General features: G+C 43.2%; 1 protein-coding gene across 1 annotated transcript in view; it reads left to right on the top strand.

Annotated features, from left to right (window-relative positions):
* MYO18B (myosin XVIIIB) overlaps positions 1–22,080 on the top strand; it is a 358,263-nt gene that overhangs the window by 11,165 nt on the left and 325,018 nt on the right. Inside the window, exons 3-7 of the mRNA XM_074295232.1 lie at positions 2,669–2,827; positions 11,090–12,340; positions 14,899–14,965; positions 15,478–15,590; positions 17,692–17,868. Coding sequence (XP_074151333.1) covers positions 2,669–2,827; positions 11,090–12,340; positions 14,899–14,965; positions 15,478–15,590; positions 17,692–17,868 — 1,767 coding nt within the window. The remainder of the gene's footprint in view (positions 1–2,668; positions 2,828–11,089; positions 12,341–14,898; positions 14,966–15,477; positions 15,591–17,691; positions 17,869–22,080) is intronic.

Genomic DNA, 22,080 nt, shown 5'->3' with positions numbered 1-22,080 from the left:
CTCTTCAGTGCTCTGAGGAGGTGGGCAGACAATCCTGAGGGTCAGAGAGGACCCCTCTCTTGCTCTGCCCTTTCCTCACTCATTACAACTGTCTGCAGAAATTGGCCAGAAATAAGAGATGTGGCTGATACTGGTAATAATGACTGGGAGGTGTGGCTGGTATGGAGAGAGTCCCATAGTTTGGGGCTCCAGACCCATCTCTGATTTGTCTGCCATTTACTCACCTTATTACAGCCTCATTTACAGATGAGGAAATTAAGACTTAGGGACGTAAAGGAGGGACCTGGTCTCAGCTGTGCCAGCAGGATTGGCCCCTGATTCCTTCCCACATTCTCATGGAGCCCAGGCTGCCTCCCCATGCCAGTACCTCATTTGGCCCACATTTGTGGGCTGAGGGGCAAAAATGGGGAGGCAGGTTAAAAAAAAAACCCTAAAGAAAATGATGGGATTTTACTTAATTTCAGTTACAATTGTGACCACGGATTATGGGAGTTTCCCACCCAACACTCGGACTCATTTTCCCTCTTGCATGTATAGTAGATTGGCTGATGTCTTCTCTCTAGGGTTTCTCAATCCCCCTTGATGTCTAGCCCAGCAAACACTGGAGACCCAAGCACTGGTATTGGCTCTGGGTTCAAATCCTGTCCCAGAAGCCTTGAGTCCAATTGATCTGCCAGCTACTAGCTATGTCATCTCTGGTAAGAAGTGTCCCTGTCCCTCACGAAGGAAGGATCCTGCAGGTCAGATTGCAGGTACAGAACTGTCCAGTGTCCAAAGAACCATGTCCTCCATTCTTCTATGTGACGTGCCCAGGGAGGGATTAGGCTGCAAGCTAATGTTTAAGGTTTGTGAAGGGTTTGAGTTCTCCCAGCTCAAATGAGATTTTGTACAAATGTGGGGAAGGAAGCCTTGCTTGGATTCTTAGTACCTGTACAAAATCAGGAAAACATTTAGCTACTTCCGGCCTCTGTGAAATGAGGGAGTTGGACTAGAGGGCCTCTAAATTCCCTCTGGCTCTGAATCTATGGCCCTTACAATATTATTTAAAGGAAACAATTATTTAATAATTCATTGTAATTATAAAATTGCAATCATTTAATATTCATTGTACAAATTATTTAATATTTATAATATTCAACTCATTTAATAAAGACTCAATGTTTAATGTTAATAAACAATCAACATTCAAATTGATAAAAGTTCACTATTTATAAACATTAAAATCACTTAATAAATACTCATAATAAATGCTTAAATTATTTAACAAACAAGTGATATTTCTAATAAACATTTAAATTATTTGATTATTTATTTAAATTATTTGAATTCTAAATTTATTTACTTAATGATTTGATTATGAAATTTATTTAAAATTAAAATTTTAAATTAACTTTAAAATATTTGATAAATATTCATTCGTTGCTTAAGTATTTAGAAAATATTTACAATAAACTTAAAACTATTTGAGGAATATTTAATATTTATAATGAATATTAACCTGTTCAATAAATATTTATAAATGCTTACCTTATTTAAAAACATTTGTAATAAATAAATAATTTGATAAGCACTTAAAAATTCCTTAGAAAATATTTGCAAAAAAATTAAAAATTACTTGATGAATATTTACTATTTATAATAAACATTAACCTGTTCAATAAATATTTATAAATGCTTATATTATTTAGAAAATATTTATAATAAATATTTAAATCAAATTGCAAATAAATAAAAAATATTTGATAAATATTTATAACAAATGCTTGAATTATTTAGAAAACCTTTGTAAAAATGGAAAATTATTTAATATTTATAGTAAACATTTTTATTCAATAAATATTTATAAATGTTTATATTATTTGCAAACATTTATAATAAATGTTTAAGTTAGATTTTAAATGAAAAATAGATATTTGATAAATATTTATGACAAATGCTTAAGTTATTTGGAAAATATTTACAATAAATTTAAAATTATTTAATATTTTAGTAAATATTGAGCTTATTCAATAAATATTTATAAATGCTTACATTATTTAGAAAATATTTATGATAAATATTTATAATTTTATATAAAGAATATATATTATACATTTTATATTATTATAATACAATAATATATATTATATAAAGATTATACATTATTTATATATACATATAATCTATATATAATTATACAAATATATAAATTATTTAGAAAATATGTATAAGAAGCATTTAAATTATCTAATGATTCTTTAATAAATAATATTCTATTATCATTTAATAAAATTTAAATAGGATTGTAAAGAATCCCTTTTTTACACAGGAGGACAATGTCCCACATCTATTAGGTTCCAAGGGGAGAATTCAAACTCACATCTTCCTGACTCCAAATCCAGTGCTGGCTCTATTCCTTGGGGCTTAGGTTTACTAAGGAGGGAGGGGAAGGGCGAAGGGCATCTATCCACTTGGCCATCTTGGCCAGGAATTTCCATCGTTTTGCATCATGCTTGAAGACACTCCCATTCTGCCTCATTCTCCTGCTCCCTGTTCTGTGATCATCTTCCCTACATGACCCTGTTCATGTATGTCCACCGCCTGCCCCTTCACTCTGGCTTCATGGTGGGCTCTGTTCTTTTGGGGTCATCCGCTGGGATCTTACCTGTCTTCTCTTTTTATAAAACAGATCAGGGAAGAGGACAAAAGTCCCCCACCCTCCTCACCACCACCCCTTTTCTCTGTAATTCCGGGGGGCTTCATCAGACAACTGGTTCGAGAAACAGAAAAAGAATCCAAGGAAGCGAAACGGAAAAAACAGACGTTGGCCAACTCCCAAGAACAGACAGTAAGTTATCCGACTCCCCCAAACCAACAAGCTACATTTCTGCTTTTAAAACATGTTTTATTACTACTTAAAAAAAAATCATTTCAGGATCTCATGGAACCTTGTTACAAAGGTCAACATAAGTGAACTACCAGATGAATTTGTCTGACAGTGTACGCAGTCTTCTTCACCTATCACTCCAACCCCATTCTGCCAAGGAATTGTTGCTATTCAGTCATGTCTGACTCTTTGTGACCCCATTTGGGGTTTTCTTGGCCAAAATACTGTGATGGTTTGCCATTTCCTTCTTTAACTCATTTACAGATGAGGAAACTGAGGCAAGTAGGGTAAGTGACTTATTCAGGGTCACTCATCTACTAATGCCTCTCAATGGCTTCCTCATTTCTCTCCCTGACTTCAGCCTCTCCCATCTCTAATTCATCTTCACCCCAGGCACTAATTTAATATTCCTGAATCACAGCTTTGATCCATGCATTCCCTTGTTCCCAAACCTCTGGTGGCTCCCTATTACCTGGAGGGATTGGGGGATTTGAATTCAGGAAGCTGAATCTTCCTGACTCCTCCCTACCAAGAAAAGGGAAGTCTATTTTATCATCCATAACTCATATTTCAGTAGCAATTTGCTCATCGGTATAATGGGGCTAATAATAAGAATAAGACTAAGGTGAAAAAAAAAAAAACTATTTAGCAGTGGTTCCAGTTTGGGTCCCAGAAGCCCATAGACAGAGGTTCATGAGCACATATGGGAACCAAACGTGATCATTATGTATTTTTTTCAAGAAACAGATATTAATAGTATTGCTACTTTAATGTTGAAGAAGTTGGAAATCTTTGAGATTAATGCAGTAGCTGAGGTGCATCTCTGTCATTGCTGTCTATGTGATCTTGCCTAAGTCACATGGTCTTGGGACTCAGTTTCCCCACGTAGAAAATGAGATGGTTGCGATCTAGATTTTTCAGATCTATCTCTATTTTCCTAAAGGGGATTGGCAGTACTGGAGACTGTTGCTATAAGGTTATAGAAAACGTGAGCTGTAATTGAAAAATCTTCCTCCACACTCTGGGCTGGTCAGGTATGGTCAGGTATTGTTATCCCCATTTTACAGATGGGAAGACAGAGTAAGGATCTAACTTGCCTATCAGTTTGGACTGTTTGCCTGAGTGCAGTGTCTACTTAGAGTAGGAGTCCTTGATTGGGGACTGGATAAATTCGGAATGGGGTCCCCTCCCCCCTGAGGTGGTTGTCCAGAAGCTGATCCCCGGGTGCAGGATAACAACTGGCCAGGAAGGCAGCTGGGAAGCTGACACAGGATCTCACTGAGCCTCGGCTCCCTCCTCACAGCTGTTGAGCAGAGTCAACAGAGTCAGAGGTGGGGGATGGTTGGAATGACTTGGGGTGTTCCCTCTGACTCTCCGTGGTCTGCAATGCCCCCAAAAGTGACAGATGCCAGGGAAACTCTAGCCAATCTCTCCTGAGCCTCAGTTTCCCCTTCTGTAAAGTGGGAGCCATACTGCAGTATTTTGATTTAAGGATCAAGGAACATACTATGTGGAAAGCACTTTACTAATGGAAGGCCTAGGAAAGGTCAGGGGTAATCAATCCCTGTTGGTTTCTTGGTTTAGTTTAATTCAATAGGAACCAGACAAGAGCCGGACCCGCAAGGGCCGAGGGCATGGAAGACTTCCTCAACTGCTTCAGGATGAGGAACCCCCGGTGTGGAAAATCTCTTCGCCCATGCAGATCCCAGCAGGACGGGACTCTATAGCTCAGGCTTAGGGAATTGCCCGATCCTTGGAAAGGCTAAATGTTGGACGAGAGATTCACAGCCAGTCAGCGTCTGGGCCGGTACTGGAACCCATGTTTTTGTGACCGCAAGCCTGGCATTCATTCAGAGGCAGCGCTTTCCCCCCGCAGCTCTAAGGCAGTCAGGGCGCAAAGCCCCAAGTTTGGAGTCCAAAAGACTCGTTTTCTGTGAGTTCAAATCCAGGCTCAGATATCTTTCAGGCTGGCAAAGCACCGCAAGGCAGGTGCTGCTTTTATTCCCATTTTACAGATGAGGAAGCCGAGGCACGGAGAGGTTAAGTATAAGATTTTATAAGGTTACAGTGCCCAGGGAGCATTTAAAAAGGAGGACCCACGAACAGGTTTGCCAGGGTTCCATGGCTTCCATGTTGAAATGGCAATAAGGACCTGGCCGCTAGGGGGCCGGAGAGAGGTAGTGGACTTGGCGCACGGTCGGGGGTGGGGGTGGGGGGCTGGCGTGGGGGAGGGGAAGGAGCCAGGGATTTCTCTGACCCAGGGGTGACTGGGAGGATGTGGTGCTTAGTGTGGCCGGGTCAGTCCCACACAACTGCTCCCGCAGCTGGGACCTTCAGGCCTAATGCGGCCCAGCAGCTGCGCGAGGGGGAGAGGCTGGGGGAGGGGAGACGGAAGGCCCTGGGGGAGGGAGCCGGGAGTGGGGGAGGGGTGGCTCTCCGCGGAAGCAGAGCGCCCCAAAGAAGCTTGAGCGGGCCCCAGTTGTCACTGGCATGAGTCTGCGAGCAAAGGCGGGAGGACGGCTTCTTGGGGGGGGCGGCTCCGAGGGCTGCTCTCGGACTGGGGGCCCCCTTTCCTTTGGAGACTGATCCCATGATCCATGACAGCAGCTGGCTGGTCTGCCCCTGAGCCGAGGGCGAGCTGGGGGGAGGGGCGGCCGCGGGGCCGTTTCTGCCAGTCCGAGCCGAGCGGGTCACGGGGCTCGCTCAGGGCCCAGAACTGGGGAAGGCCGGAGCGCAGGGCCCGACAGGTGGGGGGCGGAGACTGCCGGGAGCAGCCCGGGACACGCTCCGGGGGCGGGGCAGCCTGGCGGGCCCAGAGATGACCGGAAGCCCATCAGGGCCTTTATACCCCCGGAAAGCCCCGGTACTCGGCTCTTTTTACTTGAGCCTCAGCAGCTCTTGGGTTTTAGCGCTAAGGGTCCCGGGGGTCGGCAATTACGTGATCCTTCGGGTCTGTAAAAGCACTGCCACAAGTATCGCGTCATTTGCCTCTGGCAACAACCCTGGGAGGCGGGGTTTGCTTCCCTGGTTTAAAGAGGAGGAAACCGGGATTTACCGAGGTCAGGGGACTTAGCCAGGCTCATACAACGAGCAAGGGTCTGGGGATGTATTTGAACTCGGGTCTCCTTGGCTCCAAGCCCGGACCCTGTGCATTATGGGGTCACCAAGCAGCCCAAGGAAATGGCAGGGTGGGTTAGAGAGGCGCTCTCGGAGGCAGGAGACCTTCCCTTGGACACGTGGGTGATGCTGCAGCTCATTCCTCCCTCCTTGAAAACAAGTCTGGCTCCTGTTTGTGTCCCTAGTCTCCATAGGATGTGCTGTGTGTGTAAGAGAGACAGAGAGACAGAACAGAGACAGAGAGACAGAAATAGACAGAGAGACAGAGAAGAGAGAGGAGAGACAGACAGAGATTCAGAGACAGAGAGACAAATACAGAAAGAGAGATAAACAGCAATGGAGGCAGAGAAACAGAGATGGATAGAGACAAAAAGAAACACACAGAAGAGACATGGAGAGAGACATCTAGAGAAAGGCAAATGGATAGACAGAGGTATGGAGAGAGAGAGTGACAGAGACAAAGAGGCAGAGAGACATACATAGAGACACAGAGAAAGACATGGAGAGAGACACATAAAGACAGAGGCACAGAGATACAGAGAAATAGAGACATAGAGACACAAAAAGACATAGAGAAAGGCAGAGCTGGATAGACAGAGATATGGAGAGGACAGACACAGAAAGAAAGAGATATGAAGAGATAGAAAGAGACATGGAGAGAGAGAGAGAGAGACAGAGTGACAGAGGCACCGAGCTGTGCCATGGAAGCTCGGTTCTAGGGAAGGAGTGGGGGACAGCTCACTTAGCAGAACCCAGGCTGCTTCCCTGCCCAGAGTCCGACTGCCAGGAGGAGCTAAATGCCCCCTCGGCTCTCCAAATGCCCCCAATCCAAAGTAACATTTCCTCAAACTCCGGGAAAGCCTCCCTGGCCCCCCTGTCAGCCCCGGTAAGAAGCATCTTCTGGACCTCAGGCTGGGCCGGTCCTGGGGCCCTGTGCCCCTTCTGGGGCTTGCCTGCACCTCAGAATCAGGGGAGAGGAGAGTGTATCACATGGTGGTATTCCAGAACCCGGGTTCCCGGGATCCTGAGCTGCAGGGATCCTCACTCAGCCTTACCATCCCTGGCCAAGTCATCTGCAACTGTCTGAGGAGCCCGGGCTGGGGGAGCCCCCCGGCTCTCGCTGCTGGGAAGCCTGGGTCGGCTTCTCTGCCCGGTGCTAAGTCCCTTTAACTCCCCAGCCTGGTCCCTGGATGACAGACGCCCAGACTGCCCCGGCCTGCCTGTCCTAATGACAAGAGGGATGGTCATTGAGCGGCTCGCCAGCTCTCTGCAGACCTGCCAGGGCTCGTGCTCGGCTGGCGCTGCTTTCAGGCTAGGGATCGCCTCCGTCCAGGGGCCGAGGGCTTTCCGTTGAAGTGGGCCCTGCATGAAGGGCCTTCGTTAAGGCGACTTCAGCAGGGAGGCTTGGGCAGTGACCAGCTGGGGAGATAGAGAGCCTTTGTGCCCCAGTCTAGGCTCAGCTGGGGAGACCAGATTAAAAGCGTGGCAGAAAGCCCCTGCCTGCAGAAAGCTGACGTTCTAGTTGGGAGGTCCCACACAGGTAAGGACAGACCTGGCTTCCAGCTAGATGAGGTAAAAGGCTCCAGGAGTGGGGCCCAAGGCAGGTGGAAGTGGGGGGATAATAGGGACTTCAAGATGTTTCCAGAAGGCTTGAACCCTGGCAAGATGGAGCCCAGCTCGACATCTTCGGTGAGATCAGTGTTGTAGTTGGTAGTTGCCACTGTAAATTGAGAGCAGGAGTGTCTTTTACCTCTTTTTGTACCCCCAGCACTCAGCTCAGTGCCTGGCACACAATAGGTGCTTAATAAATGTCTATAGACTGACTGTTTACATGGCACATCCTCCAAAGAAGATAAAAAATCTTAAGATCGGGATATTTTTGGGAGGCTCTTTGCTTAGGGCTTTGCAAATAAATATTTTGAATTGAATTTGAATTGTGAATACTGTAGCTCAGTGAAGAGATCATTCCTCGGAGGACCCAAGTCCTTCTCCTGACCCTGTCACTAAGTAGTAATGTGACCACAGACCTCAGTTTCCTCCTCTGTACAATGAAAGGGCTGGCCCCCATCAGGGCTCCAGAACCTTTTGGGTGTCATGGATGCCCTGGGCAGCTAGTCTGGTGAAACTTGTGGGACCTCTTCTCAAAATCCTATTTTTAAACATATAAATAAGATGCAGAAAATTATAAAGGAAGCCAAGTAGGTTCAGATACAGTTTTCAAAATATTTTTTAAAAACCAGGTTCCTTGATTCCAGGCTGTGAATCTTTGAAGATGACCTCTAAAGTACTTTCCAGGCCTGGTTTTATGATCTTATGAGGAAAATGCTACAGGTGTTATAATTCCAATTGTATAGATCAGTAAACCAAGACCTTGCCAAGAATCACCCAGCTAAGAAGTGTAAAAACTCATTTTATTTATTTACTCATCCATTTATTCATTAATTAATTTATCTATTTTGAGGCAATGGAGGTTAAGTGACTTGTCCAAGGTCACACAGCTAGGAAGTGTTAAGTGTCTGAGGTTGGACTTGAACTCAGGTCTTCCTGGCTTCAGGACCAGTGCTCTATCCATTGTGCCATCTAGCTGCCCCTGAAAGTGTAAGAAACTTAATTTGAACTCAAAACTTTCTGATTCCAGGTTCAGCCAGTTGCTAGGGAAGTGGCCACTTGACTTTTAAGCCAGTGCAACTCAAATCAATTCATGCTATTCCCAAGGCAGTATCTCAGTTCAGTTAGGGTGGGACAGGCTAGGAGAGTGTTTTCTGGGGAAAAGGCCTGGCAGGATTTACCATGTTTTCAGCCCATGATCAAGCCCAGGGAATGGTGCATTAAAAGAATACATGGGGCATTTACCAAAGGGAAAATTGAGGCAGTGAATCAGTCATAAGCAAACAAGCACCTACTAAGTGCCAGACACTGGGTTCATCCCTGTGGGGTGCTGAGTGAAGCAAAAACAGTCCCTGCCCCCTGGGAGTTTATATTCTAATGGGAGACACACCCTGCCAACTGCTGTGAGATATATACTGGGCAGATGAGTTGGTCATTGGTTGGATTCTGATGGGCTCAGAGTAGATGTAAATACCAATCATTTCTCAGTTTTGGCCAGAAACCTTGAGAATCTTTTCTTCCCAGACTGATTTTTTGTTTTTGTTTTCGTTTTCATTTTCATTTTCATTTTCATTTTCATTTTCATTTTCGTTTTCGTTTTCGTTTTCGTTTTTGTTTTCGTTTTCGTTTTCGTTTTCGTTTTTGTTTTTGTTTTTGGACTAGGTAAAAGAGGCCATTTTTTGCCTCATTTCTTACCTAGCCTTAATCACTGAATGGGTGTTGCCTCAGTCAAACTGAGACCTGCTGAAGACCGGAGCCTAAAAGGGCTGAGGTCTCCCATTTCATCCCCAGCGGTCTCTAGGCATCTTGATCTATCTCTGGCCACTGGACCCAGATGGCTTCAGAGGGGAAAGGGAGGCCGGTGCCCTTGCTCAGCCGACCCTCACCTAAATTTAACTCACCTACATGTCCCAGTCCTCTCTGAGAATGAAGGACAAACAACAATAACAATAATGAACAGATGAAAGGGAGGCTCAGAGGAGAAGGCATTGGGAGTTGGGTGTGAGCAATGGGATGTATAATATATATATATCTATAAGTAAATAGCTAGTATTTATAAAGTGTGCAAAGCACTTTATGTTCCTTAATCTCATGGTATAGCGCATCTTCATGAGTTCAAATCCAGCCTCAGATACTTAGTAGCTGTGTGACTTCAGGCAAGTCACTTAATTCTATTTACCTCAGTTTCCTCATCTGTAAAATGAGCTAGAGAAGGAAATGGTAAACCACACCAGTATCTTTGCCAAGAAAACACCAAATGGGATCACGGAGAGTTGGACATGGTTGAAAAATGACTCAATAACAGCCACAACAATCTTATTCTTCACAAATTTGCAAGTTAGAGACTGTATCTCGATTTTACAAAAAGTGAAGCAGTTCAATGACTCTTCAACCACTTCAGTCTCTTGCCAAGAAAACACCAAATGGAATCACAGAGTTGGACGTGACTGAAAAATGACTTAATGACAACCACAAAAATTTCATTCCATCTTTACAACCTGTGAGTCAGAAGTTGTATCTCTGTTTTATAAATAATCAAAGGGGTTCAACGACCCTCTCAAGATCTCACAGCTAGTAAAGGTTGGACACAAGACTTGAATTCAAGTGTTTCTGATTTGATCAGCTCTCATTCTGTTTATTATACTGAGGCAAAGGAAAGCAAAGACATACACACTAAAAAAATTGGTTTCTGCTCTGGCACAACTTATAATTGACCAAGGCAATTGAAAGTGTGATCTAGGGGCTCAAAGTGAAAACTGTTTATTTGTCTGTTAAAAGTACTTCCCTCTTCCAACCACGGATCTCTGAGAAGTTGGATTTTCTTCACGCGCCTCAGCCAAAACAACAAATTCCAAGAGACTTGAATGCAGAAGCACAGAGTGAATCCAGCTGTGTTTTATTAAGACCGACATCAAAGGGATTTCCAAAAATAGGCAAAATAACAAAGGCCCTAATTTTTTAAATCAGCCAACAAGCATTTAAATTTCTTTGTGCCATCAGTACTTAGCATAGTCCTAGGCAAAAATAGCAGAAAATTAGTTATTTTTCATTTTAAAATGTTATTTATGCTTGTGAGTAATGGATTTATTATTTTTTAAAAGAAAAATTAAGGAATATTTAAAAATGTATAACTTTCATTTTCTAATATAGCAAGTATGGATAAATATAATTCATGTAAAGAAAAACTTTTTGGAATTTTTATCTTTTTTTTTTTTTTTTTTTTTTTTTTAATAGGCTGGGGTTAAGTGACTTGCCCAAGGTCACACCGCTAGGAAGTGTTAAGTGTCTGAGACCAGATTTGAACTCGGGTCCTCCTGAATTCAGGGCTGGTGCTCTATCCACTGCACAACCTAGCTGCCCCCTTTTTGGAGTTTTTATTAATTTTTTAAGGGTAAAAGGGGTCGCTGAGACCAAAAAAGTTTGAGCTCCTCTGTATTGGGAGGTCCTGTCAGTTTGGTCCTAATGCAAAGTCCAGATGAATGTTGTTTTCTCTCGTAGGTCCCAGAAAATAGTGAGAGCTCTGCCCAGAGGAGGCCCCAGGGCAGCCAGCCTGACCCAGCATCCCCCAGCCCCAGCGCTGCTGTCGAGAACATTCCGAATGAGAAGGAAGGGATGGCCAGCCCAGAGCCAGTGCTGATGAGCAGCATAAATGGGGAGAACCCTCAAGGCAAGGGCACCGTGGAGACCACTCCCAGGAAGCCACAGCCCCTCAAGAGGGCCAGGAAGACCAGTGATGTCCTGCTGATGGTGGCCAAGCTCAATTCAGAATTCCCCAAGCCAGAGCAGAGATCTCCCCCCACGGACTCTCTGACTCCTAAGCCTTCTTCCTCCATTCCAGACCGTGAGGGCCATGTGAAGTCCCCAACAGATCAACAGAAAGGGCAACATTCAGGGGACATTTGTGGTCCACAGAAAGCTACCGAGGACTCCGCTGAAAAGGCGGAGAAATCAAGGACAGTGGGCAGCCCGGGCTCCACAAGCGTGCCTGCCAAGAAGTGTGAAAAACCTCAGATCAAAGCTGGCAAAGTTGGTATCCTGGTGCCCCAGACCAAGGGATTAAAAGGAGGGGAACCCCAGAGCAAAGAGGTCCTGGAGACCAAGCCCCAAGCCAAAGGGGGGGAGCAGGGAGGCGAGGCTGCGATGAAAGCAGCAAAGGAGGACAAAACCCAAATGCCCCAAGTAGAGGAGGGCCAACTCCCCACAAATGGAGAGTCAGGGGATCAGCCCCAAAGCAAACCAGGAAAGGCAGGTCTCCCTAAGGATGCAATGGGGACAGGGAAGGAGGTCCAAAGCAAAGTGGGGAAGGGAGACAAAGCCCACATGCAGATGAAAAAGTGGGGCGAATCCCTGAACAAATGGAGAAAGAGGGGTGGGTCCCAGAGCCAGGTGGGCAAGGATAGTGAATCTCACAGCCAGGTGAAAGGGAGTGAGCCCCAGAGTCAGGGGGGAGAGGAAAGGAAATCCCAAAGTCAGACAGGGAAGGAATACGGGTCTCAGAGTCAGGTGGGGAAGAGGGATGAGAAGGGGAGTTGTGTCCAAAGCAAAGAGGGAAAGGAAGATGATGCCTCCCAAAGGGAAGAGAGTGGGAATGAAGCTCTCAAAGAAGGAAAGGAAGTTCATGAACCTCCGACCACAGAGAAAGAGGAAAGTGTACCTGAAAACAAGGAGGAGACCAAAGAAACCCCAGTCATGACAAAGGAGGAAGAGGAGAAGGATGGAGAGAGAGACCAAACTGTTGTAACAAATGAGGTGAGGATGCTGCTGTCCTTGGGAGTGCTGCATTGCATTAGGGAAAGGTGCAGAATCTGGGGTGGTTGGGAAAAGGGGAGAGGAAGCCACTTGCCACGGGGGAGAGCAGAGGAGCTCCTTTCTATGGAAGGGATGGCAAGCTGGCAAGGATTCTTGAGTTGGGTAGGTTTTGAGGGCTTGGATACAATCCTTTTTGAGGAAGAGGAGGAAAAAGGGGGAGGGGGAGGAAAAAAGGGAGGAGGAGGAGAAAGGGTGGTCTGAAGAATCGGAGAACCCCTAACTGATAGTCTGGGAGCATTTCCAGGCATGCAGGCTCTTGCTTCCTCCTTCCATTCTGAGAGTAAAAATGTAGAGTAGTCCCCAGGCCATGGGACTTAAGGCCTGGAACTTCTTGGGGTGGTGCGACACTGATGTCTGACCCATTACTTTTGTACGTCAGAGTCTATGAGGGCATTTAGAGTGCCCTCACTACTAAGGAGCACCAACCCACAAATTTAAAATGTCAGGGGTGGTAAATTAATGTCTAAGGCATTGGATTTGGAGTTAGGAAGACTAGCTGTGTGACTTTGGGCAAATCATTTAACCTTTGCTTCAGTTTATTCATCTTTAAAATAAAATAAAAGAATTGGCCTCTGATGGCCTCTGAGGCCTCTTCCAGTTCTGGGATATCCTGTGGTCTTATTACCGTGGGCACTCTGTAGAAGACCCAAACCCATCCCTTTCTCATATGGTGTGCATTTTGCCTTGGCTCCCTACAGATTCTCCAGAGAGGGGCTGTGTGAGTAGTACAAGGTGTGGTAGGCATCTATACAAGCACTCTGGCATCACCTTTTTCCCTCAGAATCTGATCAGTCCATCTCCTTTTCTGGGCATGTCTCTGGCATCTTCACAATGTGCCTGATAGGAAAGTTATCATTGCCAGTGGACCACAGCCAACTTATGTTGAGGAGATTATGTTAACATGGCATGTCAGATAAGTCAGGGCAGAAGAGCCAGGTTCAAGTCTCACCTCTGAAACTCACTGACTGTGTGGCCCCCAGCAAGTCACTTATCAGGATTCCACAAGCTCTCTAAAACTTCGATTGATTATCATGGGAAGAAGGAATCTCTAAATCATAGGTCCAGCCCAAAAATCCCCATGAAAATAAGAACCATAACATCTGAGAAATGAGTGAGCTGCTTCTGAGTTACTTTTGGAGCACTTGCTCCAAAGCTTAGAATATTGGAGCTTATTTACTGTGATGATTCTAAAATCTACCTTTCTTACTCTAATCTCTCTACTGATCTCCAGTCTCCCATCTCTGATTGCATCTCAGGTATCTCGAACTGTATGTCAAGTAAACACTTAAAAGTCATTATGTTCAGAACAAAACTATTTATTTTCTCCCCTTCACCCTCCTCCCCTTCTACCCTCCTTATTACTCTTGAGGGCACCACTATTCTCCTAGCTCCCCATACTCACAACAAGAATCAGCATGGATTCTTCTCTCTCTCATCCCTAAGATCCAATATGGTGACAAGATCTGTTGATTCACCTTTGCAGCATTTCTTAACATTTTCACCTTTGTAGCATTTCTCCTCTATTTTATCTTTGTAGCATCTCTCCTCTATTTCACCCTTGTAACATCTCTTGTCTATTTCACTCTTGTAGTATCTCTCCTCTATTTCACCTTTGTAACATTTCTCCTCTATTTCATCTTTGCATCATCCTTGTAACATCTCTCTTCTATTTTACCTTTGTAACATCTCTTGTCTATTGCACTCTTGTAGTATCTCTCCTCTATGTCACCTTTGTAACATCTCTCCTCTGTCATCTTTGTATCATCCTTGTAACATCTCTCTTCTATTTCACCTTTGTAACATCTCGTCTATTTCACTCTTGTAGTGTCTCTCCTCTATTTCACTTTTGTACTATTTCTCCTCTATTTCACCTTTGTATCACTTTTGTAACATCTTTCTTCTATGTCATCTTTGTAATATCTCTTGTCTATTTTACTCTTGTAGTATCTTTGCTCTATGTCACCTTTGTAACATCTCTCCTCTATGTCATCTTTGTATCATCCTTGTAACATCTTTCTTCTATTTCACCTTTGTAACATCTCTTGTCTATTTCATCTTTGTAGCATCTTTCTTCTATTTCTTTTAGCATCTCATTAATTTCAACTGTATCACATTTCTTCATCCCCCTCCTCTCCTCTGAAACTGCTCATACTTTGACTCAAATGCATCCAATCTAGGAAGCCCTCTCTGACTTGTGTGTGTGGGTGTGTCTACCAGAGGAGGGCATACTTAGATGTAGGTGACAGTAGACAGAGATACTTTTTAGCTGTGGGACCCTGGCCAAGTCACTTAACCTCTGTTTGTCCCAGTTTCTTCTTCTGTAAAGTGGGAATCGTCCGTAATAGCAGTTACTTCCCAGGATTGTTGTGAGATGGTGTGTGTAAAATGCTTAGCTCAGTGCTTGGCACATAATGAGTGTTGTAGACATGTAAGCTATTATAATCCTTTGACTTGCTCACTTGCTAAATTTATTTCATTATTTCACTCTTTGTGCTCAGGAACTGGAGGACAGATGGTATGAAGCTGAGAAAGTCTGGCTGGTTCAGAAGGAAGGATTCACACTAGGTAACTTGTGGGCCTGAGCCCCTGGGGATCACCTTACCCATAGATAGGTCTGTGACTTGCTACCAGCGAGACCTTGGGCAAATGACCTCTCCCTTCTGAGCCTCAGTCTCCAGTTATCAGCTAAGGGATTTGGAATAAATGATTTCTAATGTCTTAAACAGTCTAGCGTTTTCTATTCTAAGACTCCTCCCAGCTCTGAATCCACTGTTCTAAGGTCTTTGTCAGCTTTGACATTCTTTGTTCTAAGACACTTTCCATATCTGACATTCCTTATTTTAAGGCCCCTTCTGGCTCTGTTACTTCAGGTCCTGAGTTCCCTCACAGATCTGGACTCCATGCATATCATTTCATTCAGTCTGATGTGACGAGGCTTAGAAATGAGTATCACCTACCTCTTCCCCAGGCATCCTTTTGTCTCCTGCTCCATTACCACCCTCAGACCTCCCCTGTCTCTCTGTGTGTACAATACTATGACCCAGTTTTTTTTTTTTTCTGGGGGTCTCTCTTCTTAGCGACGGTGCTTAAGCCAGATGTGGGGACTCCAGAGCTGGCTGCAGGACGAGTGAGACTTTGCATTGATTCAGATAAATCTATCATTGAGGTGGACGAGGAGAACATTCATCGCGTAAGTCCCCCCAACTCCAGATAAGGACCCCTCTAATTGTGAGGAGGTGCTTCCCTTCAGAAACACCAATCGCACTGGGAGACTTTTTTACTTGGCCCCGCCATTTTATTCTGCCTGCTCCCTAGACTAGATTTTCCTCCACTGTGTAAAATTGAAAGGTTGCCAATGGCCTTCTCCCTAGGAAGGTTCAATGATCTAGGGGAGGATCACAGTGTAACAGACTCTGAGATAGAGAAAACGGCACAGGTCATCTGCTCTGACCATGACCTTTATTCAAAAAAGTAAGTTTTTTTTTTTGTCCTGTAGAACACATGACTCTGAGCTGGTGCAGACAGAAAATATAAAGAGGCCCTAGAAAGATCTAGAAACTTGCTTGAATTTGAAATACATGCCAGAGTACTCAGATATTTCTAAGATTTAAGATTTATCTCTGACCCTGCAGTCGTATCATTGAAGGAAGCTGTTTTCTCTTGGATAATATTCAATGAATCATAGACTTAGAGCTACAAGTGACCCCAGAGGTCATTAAGTACAACCCTCTCATTTTACAGAAGAGAAATTGAGGCATAGAGGGTTTTTTTTTTTTGAGTAATTTGTTTTGGGACACATAGCTAGTAAATGTCCTGACCCCAAGTCTGGAGCCCTATTTCCTTAGTGCTATGAAGGATAGACTTCATTAAAATTTAACTAAATAAACTGCAGGAAATATGTATTAAGCCCCCACTAGCTAGTTCTGAGGAGGGGCTGGGGAAAAACTTCATTCAGAGAAGCCAGAGTCCCTGCCCTCAAGGAGATTACAGTCTAGTAAAAGGGCTAAGATAAACCCAGAGAGTATAAGGCATCACAAGGTAAGTCCACTGAGAGGCACAAAAAGTCTTATGTGACATCTGAGGGAGGTCTGGCTCATGTGGAGGGAGGGACGTGAACCTTCAGGGTGAAAAAGGGCAGCTGCTCATTGGCAATTTGTGGAAGGCCAGGGATGGTTGACCATGACTGGAACTGGGGTTAAGAATGACTGTTTGAAGGCTGGCCATGGGGGATAATGCTCATGTGTCCTGATTGACCCCAAGGGACTGAATGAGGGTCCTGGGCAGAAGTGATGGAGACAGATTTCCCCTAGATTTATGTAGCCTTCCCTAACAATGAGAACTATTCTAAAGAGGAATGAATAAATTATCTCCATAGGTAATAAATTCCCCATCCAGGGAGCTCTGCAAGCGGGGGCTGGATAGTTATTTGTCCTGGATGTTGTTCTAATAGGAGATCTTTGTTCTAGCAGGTCTTGGATTAGACTATTTAGGTGACCCTACTTTAATATTCCTTTCCCATAGCTTGTAAGTAACAGGTAAGAATAGTTCAGACATTTCTCTTAGTATATTCCTGGTGCCTAGTCTTAAACATTATCGGTCTTAATATATAAATGATATTGAATTTTGTATTATATGTAATTATAATTAATTAACAAATAGCTAATATTCATATAGCACTAACTACGCACCTGGCATTGTACAATTACTATATCACTTGATATAATATGATATGATATCCTACTATACACACATATATGCATACTATTGTTGATATGCTATCAACAACTCTGGGAGATAGGTGATAATATTATTTTACCAATGAGGAAACTGAGGTAAACAGGATTAAGTGACTTGTCCAGGGTCACACCACTAGGCAGTGTCTGAGGCAGAATTTCATATTTGGCGTGCTGTGAGAGTGACGCAAGTCTTGCCCCAGGACGAGGGCTGGAAGGGAGGGCAGCTGTTTAATCTCTCTCCGAGGATTCAGAGGGCACCCCTAGCGCCTTCCTGTGGGCCTTCAGTATCACGTCCATCACTGGGGGCTCTGTGGGAGGATGGTTACAGAGTTAGGACTTCTACAGTTCCACCAAGGCCAGATGGAGCAGAATCACTCATGGGAGGAGTCCCTGGGGGAGGCAAGTTTCCCGGTGCTTTCCTTTGCATCTCAGATTTGGTGGTCTGCATTTGGGTGTGTGGTCTGCTGGCCACAGGTCATTTCTAGTGCTCAGGGTGTGTCTCGAGGCCCTGGGGAGGACAGAGCCCTGGGCAGCTAACTGTGGGACTCTTCCTAGGCCAACCCCCAGGAGCTGGATCTGGCTGAGAACCTGGCCTCCCTCCAGAGCCTCAATGAGTCCAGCATCTTGAACACGCTTCGGCACCGATACCGGGCCCAGCTCCTGCATACCTACACAGGCCCAGACCTGATCTTCCTCCAGCCCCCAGGAGCCCTGGCACCTTTGTCTTGGAAGGTAAGATACCAGTGAGGCTTCGGGGGAGGGTAAACTGGGGGGGTTACTGGGGAAGGCAGGTTTTCATGGGCCTCTGGTGATATGTGTTCACTCACTGAATTGAATATAAGGACCTTGAGGGCAGGGGCAATTTCCTTTAATCCTCTTTCCCTAACATAGAGCCATAATAGGTACTCAACAAATGTATGTTGAATTAGATTTAATTTACATATATATATAAAACATATATATTATATATAATATAATAATTTATATAATTATTTAATATACATAATATATTAATTGTATATATATATAATATAATAAATAAATTATTTTATAAATAAATATAATATAAATAAATAAAAAAACAAATTAATTCATCTAATTAATTTACTAACCACCAATGCAGTGCTTTCTATAATAACAATAATAATGTGAATAGCTTATTTCATAGTTGCAGGAAGGCTTGTGAGGGGAATCTATACTAGATACTGAATTGCGTGTGACTTTTGGGAGGGGCTGCTTACTTATTCAGCTTCAACTTCTTCATTTGTGAAGTGAGAGGGTTGGACTTGACCTCTGAGGTCCTTCCAGTCCAAACTCTATGATGTTAAATGTTCTCCGTGTGATTGTGGGCATGCCACTTTAATTCCCTCAGTTTCCTTATCTGTAAAATGAGGAGATTGGATTCCATGGGCTCTGAGGTCCCTTTCAGCTTTGGGTGTAGGGTCTGTGAATTCAGAGAGACTTCTAAGGTCAGGGAGATCCCAGAGCAATGGGACATATACTTCAAGACCTGGGGACTAACCCCTCTGCAAGGGAAGCTGGGAAGTAGCTGTGGCTAGAAGTCCTATTAAGTGACTTGCACTGGTATGAGAAAAGGCAGCAGTTCTCAAGGTGTGGTTACCAAGATCCTTTTGGGAGATCCACCCAGTCAGAACTATTCATGATGAGGTTAAGAGGTTTTAATTTCTTTTTTAAAATAATAGCTTTTTATTTTCAAAATACACACAAAGATAGTTTTCAACATTCACCCTTGCAAAACCTTGTGTTCCAAATTTTTCTTCCTCCCTTTCCTCCACCTTCCTTATCCTCTAGACCACAAAATTAAATATGTGCAGTTCTTCTAAACCTATTTCTATACTTGTCAAGCTGCACAAGAAAAATCAGATCAAAGAGGGAAAAAAATGAGAAAGAAAAAAATCAAGTAAGCAAACAAAAACAACAAAAAAGGTGAAAACGCTATGTTGTGATCCACACTCAGTTCCCACAAATCCTTTCTCTGGGTGCAGACGGCTCTCTTCATCACAAAACCATTGGAACTGATCTGAATCATCTTTATTGAAAAGAGTCACATTCATCAGAATTGATCATCGTATAGTCTTGTGGTTACCGTGTACAGTGATCTCCTGGTCCTGCTCATTTCGCTCAGTATCAGTTCATGTTGATTTCTCCAGGCCTCTCTGAAATCTGTTGATTGTTTCTTTCTTTCTTTCTTTAATAATAATAGTTTTTATTTACCAGATATTTGCATGGGCAATTTTACAATGTTGACAATTGCCAAAACTTTTTTTTTTCCCATTTTTTCCCCTCCTTCCCTCCCTTCCCCCCACATGGCAGGTCGACCAATACATGTTAAATATGTTAAAGTAAAATTAAATACAATACATGTATACTTGTCCAAACAGTTGTTTTGCTGAACAAAAACAATCGGACTTTGGAATAGTGTACAATTAGCCTGTGAAGGAAATCAGAAATGCAGGCGGACAAAAATAGAGGGATTGGGAATTCCATGTAGTGGTTCATAGTCATCTCCCAGAGTTCTTTCGCTGGCTGTAGCTGGTTCAGTTCATTACTGCTCTATTGGAACTGATTTGGTTCATCTCATTGTTGAAGAGGGCCATTCATCAGAATTGATCATCATATAGTATTGTTGTTGAAGTATACAATGATCTCCTGCTCATTTCCCTCAGCATCAGTTCCTGTCAGTCTCTCCAGACCTTTCTGAAATCCTCCTGTTGGTCATTTCTTACAGAACAATAATATTCCATAATATTCATATACCACAATTTACCCAACCATTCTCCAGTTGAAGAGCATCCACTCAGTTTCCAATTTCTGGCCACTACAAAGAGGGCTGCCACAAACATTCTTGCACATACAGGTCCCTTTCCCTTCTTTAAGATCTCTTTGGGATACAAACTCAGTAGCAACACTGCTGGGTCAAAGGGTATGCACAGTTTGATAGCTTTTTGAGCATAGATCCAAATTGCTCACAATTCCACCAACAATGTATCAGTGTCCCAGTTTTCCCACATCCCCTCTGTTGATTGTTTCTTACAGAACAATAATATTTCACAACTTGTTCAGTCATTCCCCAAATGATGGGCACCCACTCAGTTTCCAGTTTCTGGCCACTACAAAGAGGGCTGCCACAAACATTTTTGCACATACAGGTCCCTTTCCCTCCTTTAAGATCTCTTTGGGATATAAGCCCAGTAGAAACACTCCCACATCCCCTCCAACATGCATCATTATCTTTTTCTGTCATCTTAGCTAATCTGACAGATGTGTAGTGGTGATGTTTTAATTTCTAACATGGCTAATATTGAAATCTCTATTCCTAATAAAGAAAAATTCCTTAGAATTACACATGTTTAACATATTTACTTGGAATCTAGGGAAAGGGCTGGGGGTAAAGGAGGGAAAAATTTGGATCACAAGGTTTTGCCAGGGTGAATGTTGAAAATTATCCATGCATATGTATTGAAAAAAAAACTTTAATTAAAAAAAAAGTTCTTTGAGGAGCCCTTAGTAATTTTTAAGACTATGGAAGGAGCTCTGAGACCAAAAAAAAATTCAGAAAGTCTGATTGGATGGGGAGTCAGGATTCCTGGAGAAGGGGAGACAGCTGCCCTCAAGTATTTGGGAGACTGTTCTGGGGAATTAGCTGAGTTCTGCTTGGCCCCTTGAGGGCAAAGTTTGAAGAACTTCCTAACCATTAGTGTTCACTTCCACATGAGAGGTATGCAAGAAAAATAGAGATGTTTACTTGTCAGCACTATATAGTTTCTGAGACCACATCCAGCTCTGCAATTCTGTGATTTACTGACCAGGGTTCTGGTCTCAGCTTTGCTGCAGCTCTATTGGGCAATCCAATGAGATTCTATTTGTAAAGTCTTAACCTATCACGGGGCACGTAGCACGTGCTAGATAACTGCTTAAGGCTCCCTTTGGCCAAGCTGTTCAATCTCTCAAGGCCTCAGCTAGCAACGATACTCCCTGTTTGAAAGATGGGGAAACAGAAACCTTCTGGCCACTGTAGATGCCTAAACTTAGATGGCTGCATTTTCTATAGCAGATGGGGTGCCTTCCAACAGCTGATGTCAAGCTATGTCCTCACTACGTTCTATGGGAATAGTTCTTAGGGTTACGGATTTTAAAGCTTAAAGGCATCCTATAGGTGACTTAATCCTACATCTCATTTTACAGATGTGGAAACTGAGGCACAGAGTGCTTAAATTTTTCAAGTAATAAGTAACAAAGTTGGGATTATATCTCAGGGCAACCCCTAACTCCAAAAACTATGCTCTTTTATAATCATAGATTTTAATTGAATAAACATTTATTAAATACCGACTATATGCCAGTCATATAGTAGGAGGTGAGAATATTTTGTAATACAAATACAATATGAAGTAAATGTAAAACAAAGTGCTACCACCTTCAATGTGTACAGCTCTTAAGATTAGAGATTTTAAAGCTTAAAGACATCCTCTAGGTGACTTAATCCTACATCTCATTTTACAGATGTGGAAACTGAGGCACAGAGTGCTTAAATTTTTCAAGTAATAAGTAACAAAGTTGGGATTATATCTCAGGGCAACCCCTAACTCCAAAAACTATGCTCTTTTATAATCATAGATTTTAATTGAATAAACATTTATTAAATACCAACTATATGCCAGTCATATAGTAGGAGGTGAGAATATTTTGTAATACAAATACAATATGAAGTAAATGTAAAACAAAGTGCTACCACCTTCAATGTGTACAGCTCTTAAGATTAGAGAATTTAAAGCTTAAAGACATCCTCTAGGTGACTTAATCCTACATCTCATTTTATAGTTGAGGAAACTGAGGCACAGAGTGGTTAATTTTCTCAAGTAATAAGTAATAAAGTTGGGATTGTATCTCAGGGCAACGCTAACTCCCAAAACTATGCTCTTC

Source organism: Sminthopsis crassicaudata, chromosome 1 (genome assembly GCF_048593235.1).
Source record: "Sminthopsis crassicaudata isolate SCR6 chromosome 1, ASM4859323v1, whole genome shotgun sequence".
Lineage (NCBI taxonomy): Eukaryota > Metazoa > Chordata > Mammalia > Dasyuromorphia > Dasyuridae > Sminthopsis > Sminthopsis crassicaudata.
Note: the sequence above shows the minus strand (reverse complement) of the source record. Positions and strands in the feature narration are given on the sequence as shown.